This window comes from Epinephelus moara, chromosome 20 (assembly GCF_006386435.1).
Source record: "Epinephelus moara isolate mb chromosome 20, YSFRI_EMoa_1.0, whole genome shotgun sequence".
Classification (NCBI taxonomy): domain Eukaryota; kingdom Metazoa; phylum Chordata; class Actinopteri; order Perciformes; family Serranidae; genus Epinephelus; species Epinephelus moara.
The window spans coordinates 30,006,355-30,024,540 of record NC_065525.1 but is presented as its reverse complement, the minus strand read 5'-3'; the positions used below and the strand labels follow the sequence as shown (position 1 = coordinate 30,024,540).

General features: G+C 42.3%; 1 protein-coding gene across 2 annotated transcripts in view; it reads right to left on the bottom strand.

Moving 5' to 3' along the window:
• Window positions 1-18,186, bottom strand: part of reln (reelin) — a 117,374-nt gene that overhangs the window by 43,577 nt on the left and 55,611 nt on the right. For both annotated transcript variants that reach the window (XM_050073171.1, XM_050073172.1), the window contains exons 4-8: window positions 11,797-11,867; window positions 4,042-4,074; window positions 3,860-3,938; window positions 3,623-3,719; window positions 787-838 (exon numbers count right to left, since the gene is read on the bottom strand). In XM_050073171.1, coding sequence (XP_049929128.1) covers window positions 787-838; window positions 3,623-3,719; window positions 3,860-3,938; window positions 4,042-4,074; window positions 11,797-11,867 — 332 coding nt within the window. The remainder of the gene's footprint in view (window positions 1-786; window positions 839-3,622; window positions 3,720-3,859; window positions 3,939-4,041; window positions 4,075-11,796; window positions 11,868-18,186) is intronic.

The following is an 18,186-nucleotide window of genomic DNA, read 5'->3' as shown; positions in this document are numbered from 1 at the left end:
CCACATTCTTGTGCATTTCTGCTTGACAAGTTTGTGTGGGATCAGACTGTTTTTGTGACTTTAAAATGCAGGTTTGTGTGGGTGCTGTGGGAGCTGGGGGGGGTCAAAGGTTGCTAATGGACGAAGCAGGCTAACCCCCACGTCCCCACCTTTCCTTTCCCCCTGCACAGGGCCCATGTCCTGTCAGTGTCCTGCCGTGCTGCTCCATCCCCAGTGAATACAGCCATGCATTAACCTGCTACCACTTCATTGCACTGCTCTACTGAACTGCTCCATACACAAGCCTACTGCATAACAAACTCATATTAATGACCTGCAAACAGGAGCTCAGCCAGACAGAATGAGAGAGAGAAAGAAGCATACAGGATGGGGGGGTGAGGGTGTGTCGTTACAGCATGTACTCTTATTTCCTCCCAGTCACATTCCCATGAGAACTGGTGGATGCATGTAATGGACATGAAAAATACAACACCTCTAAAAACTCTGCCATGGCCTTCTGTGTGTCTTTCGAGAATATTGTAAATCATTCAGTATTGTAACAAGAGAGGCAGGGAGACAGATAGAAACACAGGAATATACTGTGTACCGGTATGCTTACTGACATGTAGCGGAGCAAAGCCTGCCTATTTCTTGAGGATGACAAAGAGATCTATTATCCGAGCTACATAACACTGTTGCATGCAGAGCTAAGATATTTGAACAAGGTTTCAAAGGTCTCACACATAAGCCTGTTATACAGAACTGAATAGTTATTGTTTGCAATGTGTGTGGAGATTTAATACTCACCCAGGGCAAACTGCAGGACTGAGGCTGTGCTTGTGTTGAGAGGTACAGTGGTCTGGGGAAGATATACAAGGCAGTTTAGGATATAAACCATACGTAATCAAAATCAATATGATTTGTTGCACTGAAGTGTTTCTAGCTTACACCAGGCAGAAAAGCTTTGTTTCACTGATGTTTTCTGGTTTAACATATGAAGTCTGTCGCACTTGTTACCACATCTAACTATGATGTAAAACAGCTTTCACACCACCGCACAGCAGCCGCCCTGACAACCCCCCTGTGACAGAGTTCCCCAAAAAATAAAAGCGTTTTCAAAAGCGGTTTATGTCACTGCCGGATGTGCAAACTAGCTCGGTGTCGTGTAAATCAATAGGCTGCACTCATTGGTTAATACCACATATTGTAGCAAGACAATGAAAATCATTGAAATGACAAAAGATTTCTACATATTTGGATAATTTACCAGTTATCTGAGGTTGCTGGCATCGCGTTGCACAACTGCGAATATTCAGATATCAAAATTATCAGCTCTTTCAACTTGTCTCCTTTCTGCGTCCGCGATGCCCACCAGAGGTTCAACACAATGAACTCCAGGCAGCAAAGTCCGTATATGTTCACCTGGGCAGCAACAGCTTCATACTCATACTGCCACCTCCTCTTTACTGAAATGTGTGAGTCTGAAAGCCCCTTAAAATGTTTTCGATATATTACTACATCATATTGTGATGGCTGACAACTTCAACCACTGGAGAAATATGTTCTGTATTTATGTTTGCCTGTGTGTACATACTGTATATACAACATATATATATCTGTGTGTGTGTGTGTGTGTGTGTGTGTGTTTGCGTAAGAGAGACAGAGACTGAGAGAGATGCAAATGATAGGCTGAGTGTACATGAATGTATGTACTCATTGCTGATGATTGTTGTATTTGAAAATATCCGTGTGTAAATGTCTCTGTGTGTCTGGATGTGCACGCTTGTTGCGCTTGACAGAAGCGCTGCCAGGCAGCGGCATCAAACATTTGGAGCAGTGACAGACAAAGCAACTGTTTATCAGAGAAGTAAATAGAATCATGAGGCACTAAACACTTCTCTGCTGTTGACTGGCTTTCATCTCTTACGGCAGAATAAACACTCTGAAATCAACTTTGTAAAGATAGACAGAGGGCTTGAAAAGGTTTGATAGGCAATTATGAGTGGATGTGTATATGTGCCACACTGCATCTCAGACAGTATTCTGATACTACCATGCTTTAATGTAAAATTAACATTTCATTTCACTTTTAAATGTTACATTATGCATGTCATTCTTAAACTTCTGTGGCGTGCAGTGGTACAAGAAGTCAGTTGTGGCTAAAACTGCTGGAACAAAAACTTGCAGACGCAGCATGATTTTTAGTCTAAGTTGGCAGATAAATGAAGGAAAGCTGTTATAGACAAGTTATTTACTTTTTTTGGTAACCTGTTGACACAGAAGAATGGAAATAGAACAAACAGATCATGAGATCCATAGAGTTACTTTTGTAAATGTGCACAATCACTTCTTCAGGGTTCTGACACATTTTCATTGGACAACATTTGGAAGTTTTCCATGACTTTTCAAGGACCATAATAAAATGTCCATGACACAAACAGAACTGTATCGTGTACTTTACTCTAAATATTAATTATATATCATAAACAGCCTGCAGACACGGAGCAGCAGAGCTCCCAGAGTGGGGAAGTGACAGCTGACTGTGACAGCTTAGTTGGCCTGCTTGTCTATTTGTTTGAAAAGTAAAAAAAAAAAAAAAAAAAGAACAACACCAAATTCTCCGTACCTTCCAACTACTAAAGTGTGCACTGGTGCTCTGAGTGACAACTGAATGCACAAGGCTGCCCATGTTAATTGCTCTAACTCAAATATGTGGTACAATTTTAAATTAGTAGTGCGGCCAAGGTTAGAAACTTGGGATTCATGACCCTACATGTTAAATCACACTGTCACAACATTATATTTCTTGCCCCACTTGCCTGGTGTTATTCAAACATATCAGATTCAAGCTCTAATCAAACACATGTAGGGAGAGATGGAACACGGGGAGAAAATAAAGGTACGTGATGGTAAACAAAACGCCATCTATCAACGTGTAGTTGAGCTCCATTACATCAACAGCTACAGAAAATAAATTCGCCACTATACCACATTAGGTTATCCACTGAAGATTACTATAACAATTTTATTACACACCAAAAAATTCCATGACTTTTCAAACACTTTCAAAGAGTTGACTAATTCCATGATTATGTAATTCCATTAAATGTTCAGGTTTGCCATGACTGTGGGAACCCTGCTTCTTCTATTTCCACACTACAATCTTATTTTTGTAGAACTACTTGGTTAAATACATTTATCATTTAGTCACACAAAAATCAAACGCATGTGTGATTTTGTTTCATCTAAGCTTGCTTTTGATGATTGGATAAACAAAAATGTTTTAGCACGCACTATAAATGGAACAGAGAATAGCAAATCACAAAATGTGTTATTTGTTTTGTTGCTAAATGCAAGTTTTTATTTTGAAATCTACTTCCAGAAAATAAAAGACAGGCACCATTTCCAGCCCTTTACCACCATCATACATCACCTCCTTTGTTAGAATGGAAAAGTAGTGTTGAGGCTGGTGGAGAGTTTATAGAGATGCAGATGTTTAAACATGAGACCCCACTGTGGTCACAGCCAGTATGCTGTAATTTACTGTAGCTGTGGTTGTGGCTACTGAGTGGTTGGTTTGGATGTATGGTCAATGGGCCGTAAAATGTACAGCAATGGCAATGTGGTCAAACATGGCAGTTACCAGCTCTCGTTCTCCAAAAGGCTCACAGAAAGTGACCGCTCTGCCATGCATCAGTACGCCACACTGCTCTCCCACCTCACAGTTACTGCACTCAGACCTGAGAGGAGAGGAGAGAGGAGAGGAGAGGAGAGGAGAGGAGAGAAAACAGAGTTACAACAAAAGCAGAAAGTGTTATTGCAGTTGTAGACAGTGACTGCACCCTAAGACTACAAGAGGAGTTGTAACCTTTTCACCTACCAGATGCTCGGGTCCAGCTCTCCCTGGAGGTTGGAGTCAAAGTCGTCACGCAGCACAGCGTGTTTGCCATGGAGCTCCACTACACAACCACACACACACAATGTGATCCCAGTTAGACAGTCTGTATGATACCATGTCATTTCATGTTGTGATTAACTGTGTGATTATAATATCTTACTCACCAAGATTAGGTCTCAGTGGGGACTCGGTTGGAGCTGAAACAGACAGAAGAAGACAGTTAGTATTGTGAGTTATACAGTACAGTGGCAACACTTTGCATGTACAGTACAGGTAGTTTGATGCTTGTCTCAGACCAGTCCTTGTCCTAACTAGCATTTAGTTTTCCAGGGCAGATAGAGAGCTGTAGAAGGGAATGTATTAACCTTCAAGTTGATATATAAACAAAACTAAATGTTAAAACTACACAGACTTTTCCTATCTGTAGAGTTTTGCATTGTTAATTGCATGGAAAAGTGTGTGTTAGTAAGTGCAGGGCCCGTTCCTAAATCATCTCTGAGTGAAACAAACTTCCTCTGTGTCCTGGCCGGCCATGGCTGTAGTCTCCTGGCTGCTGATGTTAATTCCTTTCAGTAATGAAAGGCCGCGCGGCCATGATTAACGGTTCAATGCCAATTAACCGCCATCCTCCCAGAGGCGCCTGTGTGCTGTAATCTGTGGCCACTGCCTAGCTTACACACTCAACCATCAATCTCTCCCAGGGGATACACAGCTCTGAGGGGAGGAGGGAAGTGAATGAAGGGGGGTAGTGAATGTTAAGACTTAATGAATCAAAAACACTGGCTCTAACTCAATCACTGAGGACACTTTGTAGGATACAGTCTGCATCCATATTCTAGATAATCGTAAAGTTGCAGAGTATGGGTGTAACCTTTGTGCTGGAAAAGATGGAGGAGCTAGGACACAGTGAGTTTTCAAGCTTGATAAATCAAATTGAAAACATTTGATAGATTAGTTTGGTGGAAACTGTTTCATTAGCTGGTGCACACAGAAAAAACAAGACAGGAGAGATGCGACAAATAACGCAGTTTGGCTGATATCATTTACTAAACATAAGCCCAGTTCAGACCAAAAATTTGCTGCAAGACGAAACTGTATCAGAAAGTTGCAGAGAATAGTTTAGAGTGGTGTGAACTGGCCCGTCTCAGCTCTACTCAAGCCGGCTGCTGGTGTCACCTGCAACTCAGTTTGTCAAGTCACTAGCAGCTAGTTTTAAAACGTCGGACAGGTCACCTGCTTCAACAGCCAATCAGCCTTTAGCAAAGTCCACTGGCAAAGTCAGTTACATACTGTAAGCTGGAGGCAAGTTTGCTCGCTGTGCCACTCTCTGATAACAACCAAGTGCGAGTGCATCTCATTTACATCCCCCTGGCTGTTGGCACATATGTCTGTCACCATCCTCATAGAGTGTCGGTGTTGGATGGTGGGTCAATGTTGCTGTGGTGTGTACATCAACTTGAAAAAGTTGAAATGTGAACCGAAGCAGACAGTTGTTGCTATGAAGACGATACACTGTCACGTTTAGTCGTATTAGTGTAAATTGGAAGGTTTTCAGGTTGTTGCAGATTGACGCATTACACGCAGTTGCAAGTTTAAACTCATTCATCGCAAATGTTTGGTTTGAACATGGCTCTAAACTTGCACTAAAAAAGGGTGCACTAGATGATTATCAACAGTACTGCTGTGTATTTGAGATTCAGCACTTGAGAAGTTAAAGTAAAATATCAGTTGCACACCTGTGTTTCATCTTAAGTAAATTTCCAGAGTTTATGTTGCACGTCCATATTAGAGAATTTGAGTTTAACCTTGTTTCGTGATCAGTCCCTGCTGAGTGGCACAGTGGCTTTAACCTTAGTGAACATGTCATCCTTCAATCCCTTTGAGCTTCTTTACTCTGCTCTGGTAGGTGTTTTTTTTTTTTTTTTTTAAGACTGCCTTACTCCAGACAGAAGAGAAGGATAATCTGCCACAGTATTCTCCATCCAGGATGAGCCGGCCCACCTGATAAAACACACTTAGATAACACGGTGAGGACTCATTTCAAAGTTTCATTTCAAGTTACTTAAGACTTTCTTTCAAACCTTACAGCTGTTCTAAAATTTCCTCTGAGAGAGGGGCTTACATTTGAGAAAGCCCACCTAAAACCCCCCATAAACAACGGAACCTGAATCAAGAGAGGAAGGATTATCGAAAAACGGTTCCTTACCATCGTAATGGCTCTGCAAATGTCTTTACTCGGAGCTCAAGCCTCACTTTCGTTAGCTGCCCTAATTTCTTCCTATTGGATCCAAATGCCGGGCACTTAGAAATGGATTTACTATTCACAGAGTGGCGGTAAAGTTTCATGCTGACTGCAGAAGTTGGAGTCTTAGTGGCCTGTGTGACAGAGCTGGGCGGTTCAGTGGCTGCGACTGTTGCTGCCGCTCTGGTGGGCCCCGATGCTCAGTTCCATGGCTGGAGCTCGGGCTCGAAGATGAAGCCCATTAAAAGCAGATCAAAGGGGCCTTTTTCCTCCCACTCCATCTCTCACCCTTCCTCACCCTCTAATCCTCCAGTGTCTGCTGATTCAAAACATGTTTAGACGAGCTATCAATCCCAGCATGTGCAACTCTTTCATGTTTCTTGTACCTTATTAACAGTCTTATTAAAGTATAATAAAAATGAAATATGCAATTGTGTGCTCAGTTTACACGTGTTCATCTTACAAATTCAACCTGAAAAGAGCACGTACTAAACCCCAATTCCTGGTAATCCACACTCTGAAACTGACATACAGTAATAAATGCTTGGTTGGTATTCCACTCTCTACAGTCTCTCTCTCAAACAAACCCCTCTAAATCGCTCTCAGTCTTTCTAGTGAGGCCATTTGGCTGGAGAAAGGCCCAAAGATTTTTTTTTTGGGTGGATAATCCCTTCAAGCTTCCAAAAAGGCCTCATTTACAGTTTTCTTTCTCCATGCTTCATCACGCTCTCCTGCTGTCTCTCTCACTTTCCTTCTATCACAATCTCTCCCTCCTGCCCACCCCTCCATCCGCACCCATTCTGTCTCTCTCTGCCTAACCCTCTGCGCATCGGGAGCAGACAGTGGCGCTCATTTCACTTGGATTAATCCCCTCTCACTTTCTTAAAGACTTCAATTACTGCCTCCTCTATTTGCGGCTCATCTCTGCTAATGCCTGTATCTCCCTGGCCAGGGCTTATACTCACAAGCATGCAGAGGGACACACACACGCACACACATACACACAGACAGCTTTTCCTTCCACAGCTGACCCAACCCTCTCTGCTATTTCGCTGCTGTACACATGCACACATATGTGCACTTATAAACAGGAGCAACAGAAAGGACGGGATTCTCAGTAAACTACACCGGGACTAAAATCGGATGGGTGCTGATGAGCAGGGTTGGGGTGATACAAGGGGGGGGGACTAAATGAGCATAAGCTTTGGCAGACTCAGACATCTCGGCACAAAGAGCGCAGGGCACAAGTCATGTTAAATCTTCTCCCCCTCTTCTCTCCATCTTCCAGCTCTAATCTCCTCTCTCTACTCTTTTTCTCCCCACTCTGTAAACTGCACCCGCTCTTCCAATCTCCCTTGTTCTCCTCTCGTTTGCTCTTTTTCCCTCCGTCTGACTCACATCCTTGACAACGTGAACCGCGTTTGAAGTCGAGCTGCTCCCCGTCTAACTGGCGGTTGCAATTACTGACTCACCAGGACGCAGGATGCTGTTGTTTTTCCTTTTACAATGACTAGAAAGAAATGGTTCTCCAAGGTCAGATTACAGCCACTTCACTCCACTCAGCAAAAACCAGGGCCTTTGTGTGGGCTTCAGTTGGCATCATTACAATAATCATAGGTGAGTAGAGAAGAGACCAGCAAAGAACAAGACTCACTACTATTTTCCAATCTCTGTGTTACCTGTTCTAGGTTTTTAAGTAAAGGTGGAATCTAATGGAAAGAGGAGAAATACTTTTCTTCACAACAGAAGAGTCTAACTGAGAGTCTCAAGACACGAGGACAGGCTTATTTAGCATGCAATTTTTGGCTTTATGTGTTTATCTCTTTGGCAGACAACTCCTGGCTGTCCATGTGTTAGAGATGGGGGGAAACAACACATATTCTTCCACGAATCATCACACCTTGCTTGCTGAAGTCGAGTAATTAAGGTAATTCCAACAAAAATTGCACAACCAAAAATCCAAAAGAGGAAAATTGTACTGCGGGATAACAGAAAAGAAGACTGAAAGGGAAAAAGAAAAAAAAAAAAAAAAGGCTAAAGGAGACAGTCAGGATGCAAGAGGGGAAGAGATATAGACCAGATAGCAAGGTCTCAAGGTTTCTTGCTGGTGAGCGATGAAGGATGGCAGTCGAACCGGCGTGCAGCCAGGCAAGCAGGCTGGCTGGCAGACTGGGTGGGTGGCGAGGAGGTGGAAGAGGGGAGGCCACCCGTCCGTTCTCTGTTGCGCTGTGATCAGGCGTCCCTCAGGGAGCAGTGGCCTCTTTGAGTTATATGTCCCTTTAATAATCCATCTGGGGTGCAATGCACTCGGCCAGGCCCATAAAGACCTGATTTATTCCCTCGCTGGAAATGAGAGGACCTGGCGATGCTGGGCAGAAAGCAGGGACTGCTGGCCCTGCTGTCAGGAGATAGAGCTGATGGACGGCCTGCAGCGCCATTGAACACCCACAACCACTCCACCCTCTAGCACAGTGCACCCTTTCCTAGCCCACCCCTGCCTCTCCTCATTCCCCGCCTTGGCTCCTCTCATATGGGCTTAATAAGTCTTTTTATGGTCGCTCAGTAGGAGCGGAAATGTTCTTCTGTTTCATCCTCCTGCCTGTCTGTTCCTATACTTGCAGTCGTTTAAAACGGTGGTGGTAATTTGCATTTTGCCGCATCATGCTTTTAAACATCTCTAGGAGCCTGTCCAGACAATTTGGCAATGTGCTGATTAGTGCCACAAACTACTCCGCTGTACTGTGGATTTCATTTGGTTGCAGCAGTATTTGTCTGACTCATATTAGTGTTGTCTTCTAAATCCACAAGTAAGAACAAAATAAGGGGACTTTTGGTGCTGGTTGTTGAGGAAAAAAATGGGATGTCGATGAAAGCAAACTGGGAAGTCGAGGGATGAATTGAACACTGAATGAAGGAATGGGTGAAGAAGGGTGCTGGCACAGCAGACAGGAGCTGCTGGAGCACAGGGGGAGCAGTGTGTCTGGGACCAGGCATCCCCCAACACCGCTAGACAGATAATTTCACCCACATGTACACACACACACACACACACACAAATCCAGCCTTGCTTATATCTCAGCAGGCTTTTAGGGGCACCGGCGTGGAAACATTAAAACAAACACCTGTCTCTGTGAACTTACAGGGAGGCTTTCTGTTACTGAGAGGCCAAGTGCTGTATGTCAGACGTACCAAGGCGAGTTAAGAGCTTATACCTCTCCTCTTCTTTCTTTATCCTTAAATCTCTTATTTATAGAATTTATATCTCCATCGATTTATCATGCTAAGCTCAAATTCACACTCCACTGTTACCTTCTTTTTCTATCTCACTGGCTAATCTGCCCATTTGTTCTTTAAGTCCCTAACCTGGCTGATCACCCCTGATTGCCTTCCCACTTGAGCAGCCTGCCCCTGTCTCTCTCCCTCCATCCCTTCCTTTCTCGTTTCCGCCTTCCCTCCCTCTCCTCCATGGATCATAACCCTGCTTTAGATAGCTTTCATTTCTCCAGCTCTTCAAAGCTGGAGTCTTAAGCATATGAACTTCTGAAGTGGCTTGGCTTGGCCCAGTATCTTTTATTCCACTTTGAATGCTAATGCCTAGATTTGAAGTAACTTTGCTCAGAGCAGCTTGCACTCTCTTTGCCACTCTGCGGATGAATTTGGGACGGTAGCCTATTTGATCCCGTTGGAAGGGAAAAGTCTACAGGCCTGTGCCTCACCCGCTGGTGAGTCTGACTTTGCCGAGGAAACTAAGACAATAAACATGATTTATTTATAGTTTTTAACCTTGGCAGTTTTATTCTGAGATGGCATCTGCATTAACACACTCTTTCGACACAGTATTGCCGTTCTGGCTGCACCACAGCACAATTTGTTTAATGTCAAAGTAATTTTCAAGTTTCATTTTTATGTCAAAAGCACTGCACATTCCAGTTTCATGATTTCTGTAATCTTCACAGCTCTTTTGAAGTTGCAGGTTTTGGTTTGGAAAGAGGAAGAGGACCTGACGACGGTGAGTTAGATCAGTGGACCAGAAAGAAATGATGCTTGTCTCTGTTTGGACAATCCACAAGAGGCCAGAAATGATCAGACCCATTTCTGTTTCCTCCTTTCTCTCATCTCTCCTTTTGCCTTCTGTTGCCCACGGCATGTTCGTCTCTCATTTGTAATTCAGATTTCCTGGTGTAGTTAGGCAACAGAAAGAGCGTTGCATTATTGGCCATCAAAGGAATTTGCCTACAACAAGGTCGGCCACCTGCTCACATTTACTCTTTCCCCACTTTTCTTTTGTTAACGATGTTTAATCACCTCACCACCTCTCCCCAACACTCAAATCACTTGCAATTTATGACCTTCAAGTTTCTCATTACTACTATCTCTTAATCCCACCACCTTTGTCCTTATATCATCCGATCTGTCCTTCAACAATCAGACAGAAACTGTCATTACAGACACAAGTAATTTATAGCTCTACATTCCTCCCTATCACTGTCACCCCCCTCTCTCCCACCTGTCCTGCCTCTCATACCTTTACACTGTCTCTGCAGATTACATGTTTTACCTCGCTGCTAGTTTCTCTGTCTGCTCCCATTCACAACTTGTCCCCTCCAAGGCCTAAGGTCTAAATCTCTGTGTTCCAGCTTGTCTGCTGTGAGTAGTTGTGTATTAGTGTGATACTGCAGGGCCTTGGCACTAAACAACTAAGTGACTGTTGTTGGCTGCAGATATTTTATTTGCAGAGGGAGAAGACTGGGGCAGTGTGTCAGTGGTGGTGAGAGGATGAGCTCTCGGGGCAAGGAGACAGAGGAGAGGAGCCTTGTCGCTCTCTCTCTTACACTCTTCCAGGCCTGTCTGAGGGCCCTGTGCCCCATCTTTTCCAAGTGGCATGGAGCCATAAAGTTGAGCACTCTCTTCCTGGCATGTGCTACAATTTTCGGTAGTGTCTCCAGTGACCTGCTGAGGGACACACTTGTACTGAAGAGTCCTCAGAGACTTGCCACAGAGGATATTTTTCTTATAAAGACTAAGTATATCTTGCCACTGAAATGTTGTTGTTTCCCCCCTGAAACAGTTAGCGGAAAGACCCCGGCAGCAGTTAGTATACTTCTCCACTTTCAGCATTAAAGTCAAATTTGATCTACAAGGAGGAGTTTTTTGAGTGAGGAGGAGGCTTCTTTCCTGTAAACAAGCAATTATACACACTCAGCATGCAGAGTGGGACTGCACTGTCTGTCAATAGCTACTTAAGGCTGTCACAGAAAGTGGATGTAAGAAGTGTCGGCCATAAAGCGTAAATCTCCGGCAGAGAGAGAGAGAGGGGAAAAAAAGCTGAGTTTAGCATAAGCTGAAATTAAGCTGGCAATATAGGACATCCAAATATCTCTGGCTCTGACTGCATCATTAGGCAGAAAGAGAGCCAGGAAGTGCTGCAATGCCACTGTCATGAAAAAGCAGCATATCAACCATATTGTGTCATCCATATTCTGACAATCTGTGCGTGTGATGGACAGTAATGGGAAGTGAGAAGGGGGTATGGTATGTATATATGTCGGCACATGTGTGCTTCAACATATATGTATTTTCACGCATGAATACCTTCCTGCATGTGCAGTGTATGCACGTTTCTGTCATGAAGGGAAAAGAGTATGTGTGTGTGTCGTCCCCTGCTGATGCAACTCACCTCCTTGCTCACAGAGCTGTTGGGCCAGAGCATCCTTGAAAATGATCTGTCCCCGATGTGTTGCTGTGGCTCTGAGGGAAAGAGAAGGAGAAAAAGAGCATTAGCACTAACAGCACTGAAGAGAAAGTTAACTGGTCTGTCCTCAATATATGAAGATCAATCCAGCACAGATGGTATCATTTCCCACTAAACCAAAATGTGTTCAAGCATCCTCCATATAAGAGAACATTTTCTGAAGTTCATTATGATGTGACTTTGAGGTAGAAACAAGAATAAAGAACTTAGTTTGTACAAAATTTGCACATGTGGGAAAGGATAATATGACGAAAATGAGTTTGGCAAACTACACACAAACTGCCTTATCACTCTAATCTCACTCTGCAAGTTGGTAACTGGCGAGCAAACTTGGAAGCCTTGTTAATGTGACTGCATAGAGGACAACTGACATTTTATTATTCAGGTATTGACAGGCATATATCCTCAACAACAACATTTTCTTGCTCATACAGTATAAAATAGAGTGTGGGCTATCAAATGTCTTCCAATATCATCAGCTCCTACACTATCATACTGCACTCTTGCATGCCAGTGTAAATCTAACTGTATGTTGCGTGCTGAATGTATGGAATGTAATATGAATTTCCTTCCGGTGGCCATGAAATGCATTATTCATTTGAAAATGGAGAGATCTTTAAAAATCTAAGAGGGTGAAACGGCTCAGAGTGCAGCGGGATCTTTTACACAGACACTGAGACATGCTCTGCCGCACTGTAACCTGGTAGAAACAGATCCGCTGTCATTTGTAATGGCAGAATTCCATTGGTAAAGATGCACAATAACGAGGCTGCTCTCGAGTATAAAACTTTCATCCCTTACAATAATAACCACTTCTGCTACTACTACTAAGAATAATACAGCAGTATATGTATGTAAATTGGGGCTGTGTATAGCTTGTCTGCAATCATGCAACTATTATAACACGTGAACTTCAGATGGAGGAGAAGGAAGTAATAAATCTATATGATGTGCGTATTGAAAATAGAGGAATGTGGGGGCTGGATGATTCTGCAGGCAGCGGGTATCGTCAGGAAATTGAAACTCATGATGATGAGTGATCCATACAAAAAGAAGAAAAGTGATTTTTCCTACAACTTAACTGAGCTGCCCGGTGTGGACATGATTGTCGTTAGAAATAACCTCATTCTCTAGACCTCTAAATATTACTAATTTAACATAGCGAGCCAAAGACAGTGTACAAGAGTCTAGTTGACTATAACTACTTTGTGTGCAGTTGGGTTCATGACTGCCGTCTTGTTTTTGGCTAGGTGAGTAAATGTGCTTGAGTATAACAGTCTTTTATATTTCAACTCTGTACATGGACACACTGCTGTCAAGCTAACTTTACTAGGTAACGCAGGCTAACTTTAGCTACTATTTTCTACCTACTAGGTCAACTGTTCCCAGAGGTCTGTTGAAAAGCTGTTAAAAATCAGGGTTGTGGATCAAAAAATAGTCGTCACTCCAAATTGTAATTGCATCCCACTCGAAGCAGGTTTAACACATCGCTATAACGTTTACATCTAACATTAGTTGACTCCGCTCCTCCAGACTGAAAATGAAGGTTTTTGATCGACAACAGCTGCTGTTTCTCTGAGTTTTTTTCCCCACTTCTCCCTTTTACATTGTGATATTTTCAGGACTTAATGTGGCCCTTGTTTTTTTCCAAATTTGATCAATGGCCAAGAGGTGTAAACAGAACAAATCATAGGCATTTGTGCAGTGCTGGTAGACTTTATCTCCAGTTACCTGTCCTCCATCTGGACAGTCCACTGATGTATGTATGTTATATGCAAAGAGGCTATTGGCAAGAATCTGGCAACACAATACCTTTAACAGTACAGGGGTTGGGATTCAATATATATCCTATACCCTATACTGCAATATAAGCAAGGAGATACATTGCTATTTTTTTTTTTTAAATCCAACTGTAATGGTAAGAACACACACCCATATTCATAAAATCTGAGTAAAAAAGTTAAAACATTTTATGCAATCAGAACAGTGGGATCTGCATTTGTATTCATCACAGTCCCTGTAACATTTAACATCATAACACTACTTTTTGTGCAATCTGAGCAGAGTAATTTAACATTTGCCTGTATCTGTAAAAAAAATAACTAAATAAAATTAAAGTGCTTGCAGGATTCTGTAGATAAAGAAATTAAGAAAATATAAAAATGTAAACAAAAAAAACATTGATACACTGCTTTTCAGACTTGATAGTGTCATAAACCGTAATATTGCAAGACTCAAGTTTATCAATATTTTCTTACACCCCGAAGTATCAGTATTATATATATGTAAAAACAGTGGATAATAGAAATAGAATAAATTGTACATGACAGAAAAATAAAATCCCATAACCTGGACACAGGAGGAGATTGAGGTGGAAGTGAGGAGTATGGAAGAAGCTGCAATTTTCAGAGAGTCCTTGAAATGAGTTATTGGTAAGAAAAATTGTAAAGTTTTACAGCCCTACAGCTCTTTGTAGCTCCTTCTAGTCAGTGGCAGCAGCAAAAATGGGATGTGTAGCGGCCCCATCAAGGAAAGTTCTGTGCAAGGGGAAACAACACTTCATTGTTAGATGGCTAGTAAAAGCTCTACTACACCACTCTGACAGTATAACCTGCATTTTCCCCATATAATGCCCAGAGGGAAGGCAATTTGAGTGGGATTGAGGTCAAAAACATAAAGCGGATGAATATCAAAGCCATGACGTGTTTCCTCACTGACTGCTTGCAGTATTGTCCATCAAGGAGAGACGAGCAACTGGAGTCTTGTCTGGCACTCTGACAAAATTCTAATGTATATGGGCTTTGCTATTAATTATGAACAACATCTATGGCTTGTAAATCTGAGCAACTTCATACTTAAACACACCCTGACACAGAACTATGCATGCCACCCACATACTGTACAATGAGAAAGTCCCTTCAAGGAGGACTTGTGGAAATAAAAGGCCTCTTTTCCTGGTCTCTGCCATGTAAGGACACACTTGTGTGCCTCAGACTGTTGTCTCAGTGTTCAGGGTATTCCCAGCATCCACAAGCATTGCACAACATTTCCTTTTATCGAAGTAAAACCAATAAAGCAGAGCTCTGAGTAACTTCACTGTGATTTCAAATACACTATATGTCAAACTCTATGGAAGCAGTTCAGACAGTTGCATGTGTGTGTGTGCTGTGCCACACCCGGTCATGTTACAACACAGACCAAGAGGACAAGGAGAGGAAAGGATTAAAAATAAGCAAAACTTTATGGGGCGTACACAATATGGTGGGTGCCTGAGTCAGTGAGCCCCACATCCATTTCGCAGACTTCTCCTGCATCAACCGCTCTTCACAGCCCCATGTGGATTTTGCCTTGCACCCCCCAACCCTACCCCACTGTGGCCCACCATGCAGACTCAGGCCTTTTATGGGTGCCAAGGCATTTACACGTTCATCTCAGCTCATGAATAATGAATAGGCCCCTCATCAATTAGTAAAGAGCTCTTGTGCCTTTGCAGAGCTGGGGAGAAAACATACTTAATTACACTCATATTTCAGAATTGGGTGAAAACTAATTTGAGTTTGGTATTTATGAATAAAAGATGGCGCGTAACGAACAGTGGGTGGGGATGTAGGAACAAGGCCCTTAAATATTTACTAAACACAGTCGCAGCTCAAGTTCACTCAACAGATTCTTGTAAGTGCCGGGGGACAGGGGGCTCTGTCAAAGAGCACATCTGACCCAACACACATCTTTTACACACACTAACCACACACTAGCTACATACACACACATCTATGACAGTAGCCCTTACAAGCCAGGTAGGAGAAAAATGCCACACAGAGCTACTAGTCATACAATGACAGTAATTTAAGTCCTGCATTCCAGTGCAAAAGAATTATCAACAAAATGTCCTTAACGCTGGAGTAGACTGTTCAATTTTTCCATCACGGGGCAAAAATCCTTTAATGAACTTTGAGCATATTGTAATTCAAGTGGTCTGAGAAAATATTACACTTTTTTCAGGCTTTCGAAAGTCTAGCCCTTGACGGAGAGACTCTGGCCGATCACAAGCCATTTTCAGAGAAAGCAATAGTCAATCATGAAAATCACTGCTCATGAATTGTGGTCAAACTGTCTCTCTAGGCAGCACTGATCAAAAATTAATCAAGATTCTGTAACTGCATGGCCTATTTCTTGCACCAAATGTTTACAGAAATATGCTGTCTCATTTTACAGCTAAACAGTGCACTAAAATATGTTTATGAAAACATTTGTGCTGTGTTAGACACTCCTCGGCTCTGACTGCCTGTTTTTGTGATTCTAGCAAGTGCCTTCAGGAGCACTATGACGAGGCGCAGATTTTTTTCCCCCCACAGATTATCTGCCTCATTTACTACAATCAGGATATAGTGACAATTATGAAATACAACTTTAAGTCATATTTTATTAAAAAAAGATACCGACTGCAACTTGTATCAAAAGTTAAAGTACATTTTATGCAGCAGTATGGCCGCTGTCAACGTTATATAACTCTAAATTAGATTATGGGATTCTCATTACAGGTGCATAATCGTGTAAGAAACATTTTAATGTTGTAGCTGGTTGAGGTGGAGCAAGTTTGAACTATTTTACACAAACCATTGGGTTGTTTAATCATAACAACTTATCAGATTTAATAAACTGATAATTTGTTTGACATTTGTTGGTAAAATCTTTATCTGAAAAGCATCTGTTCAATAAATGTAGTGGAGTAAAAAGAATACTTAAGTGATTATTTTTTACATCTTTTCTCCTCCTGCAAAACAAGGTACAACAGTTTTAAATGTTTGATGACTCATTCTGCACTCAGGGGAGTTTACAAAAGTCCATTCAACCAAATGAGACAATGGTCGAAAAGCTTGCCACAATGGTCATATAAAATTGCACTTCACTACTTGTAGGCTAGTAGCTAGCATATTAGCTACCAGGCAATATAGAGAAAGACAGGAAGAGATGTGTGTTTGGATATCAATGGGCAAAACTTTATTTTAATTTTTACAACAATTTGGCAGAGGTCTAATTCACTTATCTCCCTTTTGACCTCCTTCTGATCTAACAGTGACTGAGGTGTGTGCAGAGCCAACAATACGCTTAGCAGTGGACTCTGCTGTAGCTATGTATTCCAAGCGGCAACCTCTGGGACTGAAAGATAAAGCCAGTGCGGAAGTGCCAAAAACTGCAGTTCCTTGAACGGCCACTTGAGGCTGACTCCAGAAACAAGTCAGTTACCATAGACCTCCATGTTAAAATGCCCAACTTTATAGCAGAAATAAATATGTTTACAGCCTGGTACAAAAAAACTATTTTGGTCTCTATAGCTAATTTCTCTTTCATGACAACTGTAAAGGGGCTGAACTATTTTTCTAACTCACCTGTTTATATTTTATCAACGCTTAGAATTTTGCATATTTAAGGCTGTGGCTGCTTTGAGTGACAAGCTGTCTGCAGGATGTCACCACAGTCTCTGAGTCAGATCCACCTCTCGCTCCTCCACAGCTCCAACCACTCATCCAAATTTGGTCACTTCTGGCTCCAAAAAACCAAGATGGCGACGGCCGAAATGCCAAACTCGAGGCTTCAAAATAGGAGTCCACAAACCAATTGGTGACGTCATTGTGACTACCTCCATTAGTCTGTATTGCACTAAACTCTAAGCCTACCTCTATTTAGTGGTCCAATCCAATACCAAGGTTTTCATTTAAATCTTTCTTGTAACCAGAGTTGGGTATAACTAGTACTTTGATTACTTTTTGCAGTAACGAGTAACCTAACACGTTAGTTTGCTGTTTGAGTAATCAAATACTTAAGTACATTTTCAAACAAGACATCAGTTACTTCCGTTACTTTTAGAGCACTGGTCCTTCAGCTCCAAAACAGCAACGGCTGTCGTTTGGTTCTAATAACGGAGATAACGTAAACCTATCAGTCTGAAAGAAGCCAAGCTATCTACGTGGTCAGAGAAATGCTGCCGTTGTCTACAGAGGAGTCTAAATAGGTAGAGTAGGACTCGCTGACAGACATATTTCAGACTCAGGACTTGCATTATGCCTGGTACATGCTACACGCTGGTACTCACCAATTATCCTGGGTCGTCTTTCACGGCGTGTGTGATGTCATCGGGTTATTCTTGTCCTATTTTTATTACTTTCACTATTATTTGAGTCACTGCCAGAACTGTGTCTGTTCATGTGCCAGCCGACATGTTGTTGTAGTCACCTAAAAGCGTCAGCAGATGGCAGGAGCTACATTTGAAGCGCCATACGTAAACTATCAAGCTACTGTATCTTCCACAGGAAG